The 16516-nt window shown below is 37.6% G+C and overlaps 1 protein-coding gene across 4 annotated transcripts in view; it reads left to right on the forward strand.

The window, feature by feature from the left end:
* The first annotated feature begins 1092 nt into the window (after nt 1-1092).
* The window catches only part of LOC149676649 (neuroligin-4, X-linked-like), a 74381-nt gene continuing 58957 nt past the window's right edge, over nt 1093-16516 (forward strand). For all 4 annotated transcript variants that reach the window (XM_089837712.1, XM_089837713.1, XM_089837714.1 and 1 more), the window contains exon 1: nt 1093-2273. In XM_089837712.1, coding sequence (XP_089693838.1) covers nt 1838-2273 — 436 coding nt within the window. In that variant the 5' untranslated portion in view covers nt 1093-1837. The remainder of the gene's footprint in view (nt 2274-16516) is intronic.

The raw sequence follows: 16516 nt of genomic DNA on the forward strand, positions 1-16516 counted from the left end.
TCCTATATAAATAAAACTTGGGCTTCCAAAATCTTCAGAGAGACAAACAAAAACATAGATCTCAATTGGAAAATGTACCCTTCTCTTTAAAATTTCAACAACTGCGTATATCAAGAGACCAACCCGAACTTCTTCCCCCTCATACCCAATCTCGTGTCATAAGTCAATAATTTTTATATATAAGTTAATAAGGAAATGGTCCTGACTAAGTATTAATTTACTGACGCGGTATTATAATAAACGTTCCCACTTGTTACAGGAAAGAATTACAATTTCTTCTAATAATGGCCGATGTCGTAAAGTAAGCGATGTAGATACCGATGCCGATATCGAAGCTATATTGTTGCCGATATCGAAGATATATTGGGACCGATATCGATTTTAATATTCAAGATAACTAATTATTTAACGCAAATGAAACTGATATTGACAGATTTTTACAGATTATGAACCGATTTATTATGGATTATGAACCGATTTATTATCGATTAGCAACCGATGTATTACAGATTTTCACCGATTATCAACCGATTTTTACCACTTAACCGATATCGACCGATTTTTACCTCTTATCAACCGATATCGACCGATTTTTACCTCTTATCAACCGATATCGACCGATTATCAACCGATTTTTACCTATTATCAACCGATATCGACCGATTATCAACCGATTTTTACCTATTATCAACCGATATCGACCGATTATCAACCGATTTTTACCTATTATCAACCGATATCGACCGATTATCAACCAATTTTTACCTATTATCAACCGATATCGACAGATTATCAACCAATATCGACCGATTATCAACCAATTTTTACCTATTATCAACCGATATCGACAGATTATCAACCAATATCAACCGATATCGACCGATTGTCAACCGATATCGACCGATTATCAACCTTTTTTACCCAATAATTCGGTAAATTAACCTAGAACCGATATATCGATAAACCGTCACATAGGTCACCGATACCCATAACGATATCAGTTTGTACCCATCACAATTTGTTACTTATGGGGTAAAATAATTTAACTTATGAAAGGGAAAGAATATCCAGCTTCTTTTCTTTAGGATCCTAGCGTAACGGGTCCCTTATAGAGAAATCGATCGGGGGAGCTTGCGCATAAGATAGTTTCCTCTTCCGCGACTTGCCGGTCATCGGGTACAGCGGTTAGAATCCCGCCAACGTGCACTACAGGGCGCGAGAGTGCGTACGGATCGCCAGCCAAATTCCTGCCGCCCTAGCTTTTCTTCTTCCTCGCTGTGCCCGACGCCCGTGTTCTTCAGTTTCCGGATTTCAAAGGGCGGAAGCGAAGAGCCTGGTGCACCCTAACGGACAATTCGCGCACTAAGAAAACTCAAACGTCTGCCATCGGCTCCTCAAATCGTTTCGCTCTTCGTCGAGAAAACACCCGACTTTCTCAACGTCCGCTAAGATACGCGATTTTCCCAGCATCCATATATATATATAACAACACCCTTTACCCGAATTAATAACTATGAATAAAACCAACGTTAGCTAGTACCCGAGTGATGAATTCAGATAAATATTAATAAAAAAAATATTTGTTTGTTTTTGAACTGGATTTGAAGGATTAATACAAAGGTGCGATGATGACTTAAAGATCTTCAGATCTCCGTATTAATTTAAAATTTTAAAAGGAATGTGTTTCATCGTTTGAAGGAAGAATGGATGCGCCGTTAGGATGTACAAATATTAACTCATCATTATTACAATAAATTTATTCGTTATATTGCTCGTTTAAAATTGACTGAAATGGATATTGAAAAATAACAAGATATATAAATATTTAGAGACAATTATGAAATTTTACAATATGCTTCGTTTAACGTTCGTATTTCTATTGGTTACTTCCATGAGCGATTCTGGTTTAACAGTCGAAACGAGGAGGTTAAGTTCACGCGTGGTTAACACGAAATACGGTTCATTACGCGGTTTTTTGGCTCAATTACCGGGCAGAACGCTACCCAACGTGGAAGTGTTTTTGGGTGTCCCGTACGCCAGTCCACCTTTGGGCTCGCTCAGGTTCATGCCCCCGGTGACCCCGTCTCATTGGAGAGGAGTCCGAATGGCTGACCGATTCGGGGCCGTTTGCCCTCAAAAACTACCGGACATTCGTAACGAAACGGAAGCGTTAAAGAGAATGCCGGCTGGTCGACTAGAATATCTCAAGAAACTGTTACCCCTTTTACAAAATCACAGCGAAGATTGCTTGTATCTTAATATTTACGTTCCAGGTGAGTTCTCCCTCTATATTTATGTTAACGATATTTATCTCGGACGGTAATTATCTCCGAAATTTATAAATTTATCGGCGAATATTAATTAGTAGGGTATATTTTATAATTTGCATATTAATTCATAGGTGGATTATAATTTCAAAATCGATAGAGCGATAAATAAAATGGAGGATTAATTAAAATTACGCATCTCACGTAAAATATCGCCTTCTCGTGATAGTTTTTCAATCTTTCACGTGACTAATTTTTCCCCAATCTTTCACGCGAACACTTTCCCCAATCTTTCACGCGTACTAAACGAATTTTTGAACAGAAACTAAACAATTCAAGTTTTGACGCGTCTCCTGCTACTTCCCCGGAAACATTCATATTTGAAAAACAGAAAACTTAGAATTAAGTTTCCATTCTCAACATTCATGGGGAAGTAGACAATTAATTCAAAAAACTAAATAAATTCATAAGCTTCGCTAATATAAAGACGCATTTTTCACACGCCACACGCGGGACATTTTGAAAATCGAAAATAACGAAGCGGAAAGGAGAAAAAAAAAAAAATAAATTCCCATCAGGTTTTCAAACTTTGTTGGCGAGGAAAATTATCGCGCGTATAGCTCGGGACAATCTGGCGGCATTTCAACCTCTGGCGATCGATTTTGGCGCCCAAGGGCCCCGAAAATATCGCTTGGGCGGCGTCGTTTTAGCTGCGAGAAAAGGGGAAACTCGCGGCGGCGGTGCTGGTGGTGGTGGTTCCATGGTGTGGCCTCTTTTTCCTTCCTTTTCGGGTCTAGCTCGACTGCGACTCGCATCGGCTTTAATTAGGAATTAAACATTTACAAAACGTTCCCCAAACGACCTTAGCTCCAACCGTTTCCTATCTTTCTCGATCATAAGCTTGGGCAAGGCTAAGGCCCGCTTGTGCCTCGCTCCCTTCAGGGCTAGAGCGGTAAAGCGAAAAACTTTGGTGGGAGTCAAACCATGAGAGAGAGAAAGAGATAGCTATACAACTCGGGGCCCGGCCTATCCGCCAGAAGTAATTGAACATCGTAATTCATTTTATTAGAGCCAAACTGAGTTGTTAAGGTTTATGTCCCTGCCTACCCCATCTCCTTTAACTCTAAAAGTACAGGGTGTATTCTTAGAACGATGCAATCATTGACAGAATATTTGCAATCGGGTTAGAACATACATAACTTCAAGTTATTTAACGAAACAATAGTTTAAAATAATTTTGAAAGCATTGTTTATCAAACGTGAATAAATATGAAAGACAGTAAGGAAGGTTTAGCAAAATCCTAAAAGGTAAATTTTTAGTGTTACTTCGTATCATATCTGAAACTTGAAATATTTCATATTGACAACCAACTTAGGTAAAGACTATGACGTACTGTTGACAGCGTTCAGCGAGAAAAACCGATCACATTTATAAATCTTTACATAACAAATATCTTTGGTATGTGCATGCACTGAACGCCCCTGTGTGATGTCGATAACAAATGTAGTAAACCCATGGAAGAACAGAATTCGATATGCCCAAACAATTTTATGAATAATCTAGATTGCGGAAGTAAATCTTTACATAACAAACACCTTTGGTACGTGCATGCACTGAACGCCACTGTGTGACGTCGACAACAAAGGTAGTAAACAAATGGAAAACAGAATGCGATTTGCCCAAACAATTTTATGAATAATCTAAAATTGCGGAAAATTTTAAGCATTAGGCTTAAGAGTAATTACTTCACTGTCACACCCTGTATATAAGTTTGCTCGTATACATGAACGAAGATGGGGTGGTGAGCATTAAACCGAATTCAGTCGTAGCTAGTACTCAGTTCTAGGGGTTGTCGCCTCCCAAGGGTTCCGTTGAGACAATCAACATCCCGAGGATTGGAAGAGTGAGAGAGAAAGGTTATCCAACTCTCTCTCTCTCTCGGTTCCCGAGCTTCCCCTTTAGCTTTACCGGTGGTAATTTGAAACAAGAGTTGTCGTTTAACTCGGCCGAGAGAGAATCTTGGACCTTGCTACTGCTGCTGTGCGTTTTAGCTTTCACCGTATTACCTACCCCCCCCCCCTTTATCGGTTAAAGTGGGGCCGAGTACCCCCAACTAGCTCGCTCGCTCGCTCTTAAACGGGAATGTCTATATCTAGATGAATAATAGCTAGAAATGCAACTTATTTAGATATAAACAGTGATTTATATTAAATTTTGTAGGCGTGGTTTTTATATACATATTAAAGAAAAGTGACTTCACCATGGGTTAACCAAAACCCTCAAGGCCTATAACTCAATCATGACATATCCTTTACTTTGTCGTCACTAATATCATGATTTTTAATGGGCTTCGTAATTGTCTAAAGAAGAGCGTACAGGAAAGAAGTAATTAATACATCTCATTTACGTCGCCCCCACCTTTAAATAGCAAGTTCTGAAACTTACAATGACCTTGATATACTATTACTATAGAATCCTGAAAATACCCTCTCTCTCGTTCATACCGTAGATATATCGAGCAATACACCCTTTTTGATGTAAAAAAAGGGGTAGGCAACCCTTAGTAAGGGCGTTGACACATTACCATCCGTTTCTGCGTACTATGCACTCTCATGATAAAAAAGACTACAGCGCATGCGCCACAAAGTGAGATGAAAGGCAAAGTTTTACCCCCAGTCTTTCCCCCTTAGTTTCATCGCAATACGCCTTATTTTCTTATCAGATATCCACCCACGGTTCAATCTTCAAAAGCTTTAAAAAATGTGACGAAAACGCATGCACTCAAAATGTCAACAAATGTCTTGACGCGCGATGAATCGGTGACTTGACTGTATAAGATGATGGAGAAATCTCTCTGAAATCTGTTGGATCAAACGTTTCCCCCATAAATCTGGCAGAGCTATACTATTTGTACATCTTAGCAGTGCAGTCGGGTTTGCTGGCGAGCGGAGCCTGAGGCTCATTAGGGGACCGAACGACAATACACTTAAGTGAGCTTTAAAGTCGCCTATTGTGAGGAAACGCGGTTAAAGACTAATTAGGCGTACGCGTATACGGTACAACGTTGAAAGCGCGCGCCGAGATATATATGTACATATACGCGAGACACTATATTACGCTTCTCTTAATGCGCCTGAAAACTCGCGAGGAAACTACAGCCAATCTCAAACCAATTCTCCTATATACACCTAAAGTCTAACTTATTAAATACGCTAAATTAATTTCACCGATGAGGTCCTAGAGTAAAAGGGTCAACTAGATGTTCTTAGCCGAAATAAATTAACTCGCAAGATAAAATTCATCCCACGTTGGCAACTCTATCTCTACGCAAAAACTTCCAACCGATAACTTTGATTTCATTTACTTCTTACTGTCGCGTGATTTGTTGATCAAAAGGTTAGAAAGCGCGCGCTTCAGCTCGTGCTATAGCGATAGCGCGGCGTGGTCGCATTGGCGTTCACAAACAACGGAACGGCTACTTTAGCTCGGAATAAGTTATGTTCATCTAACAAAGCCGACTTCTCATATAGAGATAAATTGTTAATCTTAACAGGGGATTACGAATTCCGTCAGTACCTGGGTTGGCTTTCACTTAATTCCGTCTCGCTAAGCGGACCAAAAATACACACCTATACATACAGGTATCTCTACTCGTTCTCTAGCTAACATCAAAGTTTTAAGATTACAGCCTGGATTGAAAATTAATCCCGCAACGGTATGTTACTGCCAGGAAGATGGCTTACAACATCCAAAGGAGCTTTGTTATAATCCTACAACCCGAATGAATTTAGAGTAAACTCATCATGAATATACCCTAAAGAATACAGCGTGTTTCTGATAAGTCTGCTATATAAATTAAGGGGGATGTTCTTTTGGGAAATCGATTTTGAGTCGAAAATGTAACTTCTATCTATGACATTTCGTTGATATGTGTTTTAGGAATAACCCCTTAATTAATTAAATTAGAAACCATTGTCTTTCAGTTTCTTAATTAAATTTAAGGGGTCATCCGTAAAACACTCCTCAAATCTTAACTCGAAAACAGTGTCCCTTAGGGCAATCAAAATAAAAACATTCCACGTGACTATATAAGCATATTCATGGTAATATTAAACTGACTCATAATCACGGGCCTTTATATAGGCATTGTATAATAAACTTGCTACTCGTTTGAAAACGACGCTTGTATAATTTAAGTAAGCTTCAGGTTTCAAATTTTCCTTGGATGGATAATATTTTCAATTAACTTCATTAAGTAATCAAATGGGTCGAAATCTGAGAGAATAATAAATAAATAAATAAAAACGAAGAAAATTTTAATGAAAATAAACTTGACCCAAATAATCAGAATTTTAACTTAAAATAACACTAGAGGATTGATTTCATAGCATAAATTAAATATCTGTAACTTAAAAAAAAATATATTGCCACGCGCTTTTCACGAAATCGATCGATTTGTATTCGTAGAATTATTGAAACCATAGGCTAAATGCCTAAAATTATGGACACGGCTGGGGGGAGGGGTTGCGCCTATACTAATACTATATAATCTAAATTTCACGATTAGGCCTCACGTTTACACATAATTCATGGCGAAACCCAGGCCGCCTACCGTAATTTGTCTCTACATTATATTGGCTTTGCTGAGATATAGATTGGTTCGACTTGAACACCTCGTATTCTGCCAATTTCCAGTGTATTGTCAGAACGTCCGAGATTCTGATTTACCCCCGAGCTAGCAACATGCAAAATTATAGACGGGATAGTTATCGTTGTCAATTTTGATCAATTTTCAAAATACCCCACATTTTCTCGACCCTTGCGAAGAAAAATTAAAATGTCAACATCTTTCCTTCACCCTTGAGAAGCGCTATTAAAACTCTCCAGCTTTCCTTGATCCCTGGGAATCGTTATTAAAATTCCCCACCTTTCCTTGACCCTTGGGAAACGCCATTAAAATTTCTCACCTTTCCTTGACCCTTGGGAAACGCCATTAAAATTCCCACATATTTTCTTGACCCTTTAGAAACGCTATTAAAATTCCCACATATTTTCTTGACCCTTTAGAAACGCTATTAAAATTCCCACACCTGTACATGACCCTTGAGAAGTGCTATTAAAATTCCACAGATTTCCTTGACCCTTGGGAAGCGCTATTAACATTCCCACACCTTTCCTTGACCCTTGGGAAGCGCTATTAAAATTCCCACACCTTTCCTTGACCCTTGGGAAGCGCTATTAAAATTCCCACACCTTTCCTTGACCCTTGGAAAGCGCTATTAAAATTCCCACACCTTTCCTTGACCCTTGGGAAGCGCTATTAAAACCGACAACACACTTTCAAAAAACCCTCAACACACACTAAATTATTCACTTAAAATACCTAATCCAAGTCCAACAAGCTTTTACATCACAAAATTCTACAGGCCCTTCATCTTCTGAACAGTCATAATTTCACTTGGACCCATCTAATCTACTAAACTCTCTAGCTCTCATCATGGTCCGGTCCAAAATCCATCGATCGTCTTCTAGTAGACGTTTTAGTAGAACTCACCGAGTCACTAGTCAGTACAGCCGAAGCCTAACCCAACCTTCCCATTTCCAAGCGAATTCGGTCACGTTTTCAGGTAACTTAAATTTTGGAGGCGTTCGCCTAATCTAGTTAGGCCGCTCCCTTTAGTCGTGTAAACCTTCAACAGAGCTCTCCTTAGTGGAATCCAAGCCTTATAACTCATTCCTGGTGTTGAAGATACTTGTTAAAATCTTCAAGTAAAATGTTAATAAATTCTACAAAGGACTTTATCTCGTTTCCCCAATTTCAAAACCGTAACGTAAAATAAAGGGTCTTCCAAAAAGGTAGCTTAATTACAGTGGGATGGATGGTTCTATGGGAAATCATTTTTAAGTCCGAAATTTAACTTCTATGACACGAGGGACATCGTTTTTAAGTAATGGGTGAAGTGGTTTTTTAGGGGTGACCCCTTAATTAATTTAGAAATCATTGTATTTCAGTTCTATAATTTAATTTAAGGGGGCATCCCTAAAACACTCAAATATATATAGACTTATTATAATTAATAAAAATTAATATAGACTTAATTGAAAAAGAATTTAAATTTTAAAAAATCGTAAATTAAATAACTTAAAATGCACATCAAAGAAGGTGTTTTATTCTTTTATATTTAAAAAGAAACATCCTTGTGATAATATAAGCTTTATCGCGAGGTATCATGGGTCATGTAGTTCCTCGAAATTCACTTACACTAAATTGTAGGAATACTCTAAAACCTTTTAAGGACATACTCTACAAAATAAACACGCTTTTTTTTAAATTGTATTTTTAAATAAATTTGAAGAAGTCAAAACGAAACTCTATTTTGAAATATTTTTACGAAAGTAAATAAAATCGAAGTAAAGTAAGTAATCCATTTTCTCGACGTGTATTTGTTGAACACAAATACATTTATATATACAGGGGGTTTCTGATAAGTCTGCCATAAATTAGGGGGGATATTCTTCGGGCAATTTTGAGTTCTATTTACATTTTGCAATCCGAGAAACTGTTTTCAAGTTAAGATTGGAGTATTTTACGGATGACCCCTTAAATTAAATTAAGAAACTGATTTTAAGACAATGATTTCTAATTTATTTAATTAAGGGGTCATCCCTAAAACACTCTAAAAATCATAACTCGAAAACAGTGTCCCTTAGGGCAATCAAAATGGAGATAGAAGTTACATTTTCGACTCAAAATCGTGTACCCAAGAACATTCCACTTAATTTATCAGAAACACCCTGTATATAGGGGGGGGGGATGTAGATGTTATTAACCTATACCCCGGGACTGGAGGCAATTACAGACCTGTTAAGATAGAGTAAATTAATTTCCCCATGAAATCATCTTTTCAGTTTAATACGATTATAAATTGACGTATTTCTAACGAAATATTCATGAAAGATCGGAATAAATTCACGCTAGGCAATTGAAGGGGTTCTTAATCCAATTTGCGTGTCTCGCGGACGCTAAAAGTTTGCGCTAGCTTATTTATATACCGAAAAGTTATCTAATTTCTTGACTCGCGCGCTGGGTTCCCGCCAAATAACGCCAATAACCCGCGAGGCACGAGAACCCGCCAAAACATTTTTCTTAAGCAATGGTTTGTACAGCAGTGTAAAAAGATAAGTTGTGACCGAAAGACAGCGCGTGGAAAGTTAGAAAGAAAAAAATGTTTATCTCCGAGGTTTTTTTTTATTTGAAATATTTCATCAAAAAATGGAGATGAGAAAAAAATAGCCCCAGGAGTTGTTGATATTTCCTAGCCGATTTTCTCCCAAATTCCCAAAATGGGAGATATTCGAGTTAAGCTGAGTCATGCAATAATTCTGATGGGGGGAAAATTTGAAAAATGTTTATATATACCTATTCATTTTTGGCGGGAAATATTTATAGGAACTTTAGGTTATAGCAAGAAGTGATATCTAGTTTATTAGGGAGAAGGTTGCATAAATTCGCGCCACATTTCTAGCTTTATCTCCAGTCCAAACGTAGTAGGTCCGGAGTTAATCCCCGCCGTCTCTAAATTACAAACAGCATCTCATTGGTTCTTGAAAACTCACGTCAGCGCGACGCGAATAACTAAAATTACGTATTTTCCGACTGAGGAGAGGCGAAATAGCCCGGCCTCCTTTTACGTCCCCCCTTGTATTTTGAAAGGGGGACTGGGACTATGGCGCGCGAATACTTAGGCATTTTATACATTCTCCCTAGTAAACTAGATATCGCTTCTTGTATATACCTATTCATTTTGGGGGGGGAATATTTATAGGAACTTTAGGTTATAAATATAATATTCAAATTAACAATGCATGTACATTCTTAATTCTTATATACAAGTTCTTATAAAACAAAATAGAAACTCAATTAAGAAAATTAGAATAAAAGGGAAGAGAGAAATATATAAATGCTCGCGTTAATTCTGAACAAAGTTAATTAGTACGATTACGCGCCCGTTCCCCGTCCGCTTTCTTGGAAAAAGAATGAAAAACATTTCTTCCGAAAAGACAATTTAGCCTTTGTAGCGTGATGCGCTTGCTTAACTCCGTCGAAAACTCATGCGGCAAATGCCTTAATATTTGATTTCTATTCAAATGAATAATACCATAAGTTTATAAGATACATTCCATAAGTATGACACTACCTAGACAAGTTCGTAATGCTAGAGACTTGCAGCTCGAGCTAGTTCGAGAACGACAATCGAGAAATGAATGGCTTCACTCGGTGGTTAATTTTGCAGGACTTCCATCTTCCTATTTAGTCTGCACTAAGCCTTTGATATGCAGCGCCCCATGCACCAGGTGTCGCTTTACCTCGAATCTATGACCTAGTTCAATCACTTCATGACAAGCTCCAGTTTGTATCCAGCGTGACAAACTTATGGTGAACAAAACTTATAAACTTATGATATATATATATATGAAGCGTCTTGCGCAATTTACGTTTATTTTTTTATATATCTAAAAACACGTATCTTTAAATGGGGGAAAAACGTATAGGAAATATGATAATTTTGATGTTAGGAAACAGGCGTATGTAAGCTTAAGCTCTTTGGGAGTGCTGGAAATAAGGTGTGACTTTAAATGGTCCCTCGATTCGTCGGGATGCTGCATGAGCACTTGTATGGAGATAACGCTCCTTACTGGAATTTTTAGCTCCAGACGTGGATGTGTATGTATGTATGTAGCTTCTTTGATCAATTTCAATTTACATAAAATTTCCGTGGTTGGGAAATAAGATTCGGGCTTTCCCATATACGGTTTTAGATTCGCGACAACTTTAGGAATGAATACCAGGCGTGAGGCGAGTTATCTCTTATCGTTCTTAAAGGGAGAATGAAACGCAAAATAAAAAGGGTTATTTCAAGGACCTATCTACAATGTTAAACCTTCTAGAGCGACAAAATCAAAGTAGATTTAGATTTAATCGAAAATAAATAAATAAAAAGTTTCAACACCGACCAATGGCTATCAACAGTTCTCGTTGCACGCGCTATTACATTTAAGCGCGAAATTAAATAAAGCCGCACGCGCTATGTTGAATGCATTTTAGCGCGAGATGAAATAAACACGGTGCGATAACCTTGATGGAAAGAGGGGATCAAAGCTACGGAAGTCCTCCCAGCATCCTCAGCGTTTAGGTAGGGTCGTACGGTACTGAAACGTCGAGGACGCCCCCTGTGTCTTAAAAAAGAAGCTAATTCCCATACACATGATACAATTCCGCTACGAGGCAGCACTTAACAATCACCTACCCTAAGGGTATGGGAGTGCGCAAGTTGGTACTCTGAGACTTTCACGGTTGCAGATCGCCCATCATCATTACCTCCTTTCTCACTCAGGGCAGCTAAGACTTTTAAATTATGTACTTCTCGTGATTGTAACTCAACGGAATGGGGGTGCGGTTAAGTTGGGTTGGGGTTGTAGCTAGAAAAATTCTTTAACGTGCCAAATAGAAATAACCGTTTGCCGGGAAATATAATTAAATTTCTCTCCCTGCATCACGAGGGGAATATATATTATTCCTTTTCTTCATTCATTCATTCCTTCCTTCCTTGCTCTTGGTCTGGCGTTTTCTCTCTTTTCGGTGAGATGGGAGAATTTTGTACCAACGGTTCGTTGGTTGGTTAGGCTTCTTCAAAACTGTAGCCTCTTTGTTACTCGCGCGTCTTTCACTCCATTAAGCATAAATTTTTGGGCAGAGAGAATCAAACTATAGATCCTCAGGTAAAAAAAAAATAAAGAAATAACGGTGTTTTCTCCAACCGCAAAAATTTAAATTTCCCAACCAAAAAAATAAAAAAAAATATATAGGCATAAGCGAACTTCTGCTGCAAAACGTGGTAGCAAAAATAAAAGAAAAGCAAGGCATATGTGTGGGGGGGGGGTAGAAGGGGGGCACGCTCTTCTTTTGGCGCGAGATGAATGGCGTAAGAGAAAGAATATTTTAATATTTTTATTCTTAAGGTATTTTACTTTTAGAGCAAAAGTACCGCCGGACGAAGAAAAAAGAAATATATATATATATTCCTAAATTTATCTAATCTGCAGTATTCAATCATTGTTCGTAAATGGGCCGTATTTTAGAATAAGTTACATCTATTATTGAATTTTTAACAAAAATCCTTAAACGGATACACCAGGCTAGAATATTTTCTTTTTTAATCAAAATGGTGTATTAAAATAATGAATATATCAATTGGAATTAAGTTTCTATCTGCAATATTAAACGAGATACGAGGGCAATTAAGTATCCGCAATGACTGAAAAAAACTGCCCATATTAATAAGGAAAATAGCCGTAACGCCATACTTTGAGTAACGTTAATTGATATTCCCAAAATATATATTTTTTTCAATGTCATAAAATTTACCAACATAAAAAAAATCAAAATATAAATTAAACTCATTATCTATTTTTTTTATTCCTACCACTAAATTATACCCTTGTTTAAAAGCAGGTAATTAAGGCCCCTAATTATACAGTTTCCTACATCTTGAAGGGGTTAACTATAGAGAGAGAGAGAAAAAAACACAGCATTCCAGTATTGTCCCACCACCTAAAGAACCTTACAAACCCGCGAGGCACAAGTGTATATATATACGAAACGAGTACCACACCAACCCTAAAAATACAAAAATTCAGTTGGAGAGCGAAGGGGGCGGGGGGCAAGCATTGTTATACCATATAACATGGTCGCCGTTTCCCTTAACCGAGTGCAGGGTGAAAAAAAGCAAAAAGACCTAACTCTTCTTGCTTTTAGTAGAATCAGAGGCAAATGAAATGAACAGAGAGTAAAGGAGTAAATGATTCGCGTTGACTGTGAAATATTTACTGAGTCTGTGTTACACTAGAGGAAGCTGACGTATGAATACTAGCTGGAGTACGTGGGCCAAACCGATTTACATTGCCAGCATCAGGTTTGCGCTACAAAATCTAACATAATAATTTCCAAGAAGCAAGAACGTAATTCCTAGATCAGTACCTTTCAGGACGCCTAGTACCACCATGACGGATTCGTCCAATCGTTGCCTACGTTAACGTTAGGTGTACAATAGGTGTACTCCCCAGAGGTTTCCGGAGAAGCCTAACGCGTAGTGTCCATAAACGGAAACTTAATTGCCCTCGTATTTCTTTTTTAATATTGTAGATAGAAACATGGTTTCAATTGATACCTTCATTATTTTAAACACTCTTTCGATTTAAAAAAATCTAGCCCCAAAAATTCATTTAAAAAAGCCCTAAGTTTAAATTTTGTCGAAGAGAAATTAAAAAGGATTACGTAATATTAAAGTACACCTTTGATTGGTAGATAAAAATACGCTAGATATAAAGAAAACATATCACGACTTGGGAGTACGTCGAAAAACATCAAATACACTCAGACTCACTTCCTGTTTTTCTATATTTGTATTTGATAGAAAGGCCATCTAGTATTGTTTTATTTCTACTGTACAGGAAACAAGAAAGACACATTTTTCCACCCTTCCCTCCCCCCAAGTCCCTTCTTCCAACCCAACCCAACCCAGTCTCTGGTCCCTTTACGACCTCGACAATGGGACCTAGGTGTAATTGGCGTTGCTCTTAACGCCCTTCTTTCTTTTTTTTTTCTTTTCGTTATTTTTTTTTATTTCCCGCGCTTTCTGTTTCTCCGTTTCCCGCCAACGTATATAACGACTCCAATTACTTCTTATAACCGTGGGGTTGGTATGGTACTCCTCGGTTCCCAACCCCATGTTTTTTGTTTCATACAGTACATTTAATTCTTTTCTCTTTTTTTCTAATGATGTAGCAGACATTTTTTCAGGGACCTTTGAGACGTTTTTGAAGATTTGCTTCCGAGGTAATTTGCGCCATGATTAATGAATAAATTGCCTTAATTTAAATAAGTAAAATAAGAAAGACCCATCTATGAGCGGCTACCATGTTGTAATACCACCAAAAAGCTTTGTTAATAATAACGAAGTTACAAATGAAAATTTTTGATTTTTAGTGTTGCCCTTATATTGTGACTTCCCCAACGAACATTGGTGTAACGCGGGTGAAACATTTTTACAGGGGCTGGTAGAGAATACGTGGGATGTATTACCCCTGAATGGTAGCTTCCCCTATACACTTTATTTTCATATAAATAAATAGAAACCGTTTATTTATTTAATTTAAGGCTCCATTAATTAGTAAAAATATTAGAAAAACTCTGTTTGCCAGAAACAAAAAACAGAATATACTTGAGGATTGCATCAGCTAAGGCCATTAGCAAACTCATTTTACTCAATAATTAATTAAAATCGCGAGAAAGATGCTTTACTCTGTTTAAATATACATTAAAATCCAACGGTTTTTATTAATCAATTAAAGCACTTAAGTTTCTCAGGAGAAAAAAAATTAACTAAAATGAATAAATATATTAAATAAATAAAGTTAAAAGATATTTCTAGTCCATTATCATAAATTAGTATAAAAATTAATGCAATTAAGAATTTATTTTTAAACAAATTAAAGCATTTTCTGTTTGCCTGCCGCAAAGCCTAATTTCCATATAAGCGTAATTTAGAAACAAAAAAGGCACTGAAAATAGAATGGTTTCAACAGTTTCGCAATCCCTTGGGCCAACTATTGGTCATAAAAACTCATCATACCCACAAAAAAAAATATTCTGAATATGACCAAAGGGGTCCAGGGATAACATGGTCATTCCGTTAATATCAAGCTTTCAAGCGAGAAAAGAAGAAAAAATTGGTGTAAGGTATAGCGTATTCCGCAATGGAGAAAGAGTATGTCAGACAGCTATGATTACCAAGCTGGTGCTCAGGGCATATTCAGAATCTTATGCCCTGCAAACGTTAATCACGAGTGTTTCGCTATAGTCTAACATTTCCAAGGGGCCAAGGCCCAGCGCTAAAAAGGTGTATAGAGGGGAGGGGAGGGGAGAGGAGGGGGTATTAAGCCTTGGCCATTTTCCCATTTCGCCTATAAGCGTCCGCATTGTTCCCGGGGCCATTAACGTACCCCCCAAACCCCGGTTCGGGGCTCGAGAGAAAAGAAGGGAGATGGAACTAGCTCCTGATAAAAAAAGAGCCCAGAGATGAGATAGCCAATCATAGTCGAGATAGGGTAAGGTACTAAGGGCAGAGGAGAATAAGTATCGACGTCAGCTAGGGAACCTGAGAACGCAGCCGAGGGAAATCTAGTAAGTATAGAATCAACCAAGCTACGCGCTTCATAGAGTGATGGTAATATTACTTTCGTTACACCTTAAATCGTATTTATGTCACAGAACCTTTAATTCCCTCGATTGTCTATATCAATTTCCCTAATTTATGTGTACAAAATGTCAGAATGTTCTGGCTTCATTTTCTGTAATTTGTAGAGATGGGCCGATACCAGTTTAAACCGGTACCGATATGATCCGATACTTGGGAAACCGATACGTACCGATACCGATATTTTACCCGATCCTTCGATTAAACCGATATCAAACCGATACCGATATGGTATCGGTATCGGCCCATCTCTATTGATGATTCTCGATCCAATTTCGGTACTTGAAACTATAAAATTGGCTTATCATACGAAAAACCCATTTTAGACACTAGTTACGTTATCCAAAAATAGATGAAAAACTGTGCTGTCTCAGAGTTTAGGTCTTATGGCGTCATCTACTCTCAACATAAGTATTTATTTTCTTAAAAAAATATCGGGTAGAAATATCGGTTCATTTTTAACCGATACCGATATATCGGTTAAGGCCAAATATCGGTACCGATACCGATATGGCATCGGTATCGGCCCATCTCTAGTAATTTGTTTGTTTAAAAGTTAGAAATAATGTTGTGGTATCTGAAAATAACTAAGTAAATAAACAGGGTGTTTATGAAAGGTGTGTCAGCAGTTAAAGAGCAGTTTTCTTTGAGCTTTTTCAAATCCGATGGGACACTGTTTTAAAGTAAAAATTTGAGTGTTTTACGGATGACCCCTTAATTAAATTAGCATTGCCTTTAAATTTGTAATGTTAATTTTAAGGGGTCATCCATAAAACACTCCAAAAACGGTATCCCTTAGGGCAAAATTTCATAGAACATTTCCGACTCAAAATCATACAAAGAACACCATTCTTGATAGTTGACAGATCATTCCGAAACACCCTGTATTAGTACTTCAAAAGAAAAAATTCCGAATCAGTGCGAATTTCACT

This window comes from Phalangium opilio, unplaced genomic scaffold, assembly GCF_054372755.1.
Source record: "Phalangium opilio isolate 3A_F unplaced genomic scaffold, DU_Popi_V2 ptg000045l_1, whole genome shotgun sequence".
Lineage (NCBI taxonomy): Eukaryota > Metazoa > Arthropoda > Arachnida > Opiliones > Phalangiidae > Phalangium > Phalangium opilio.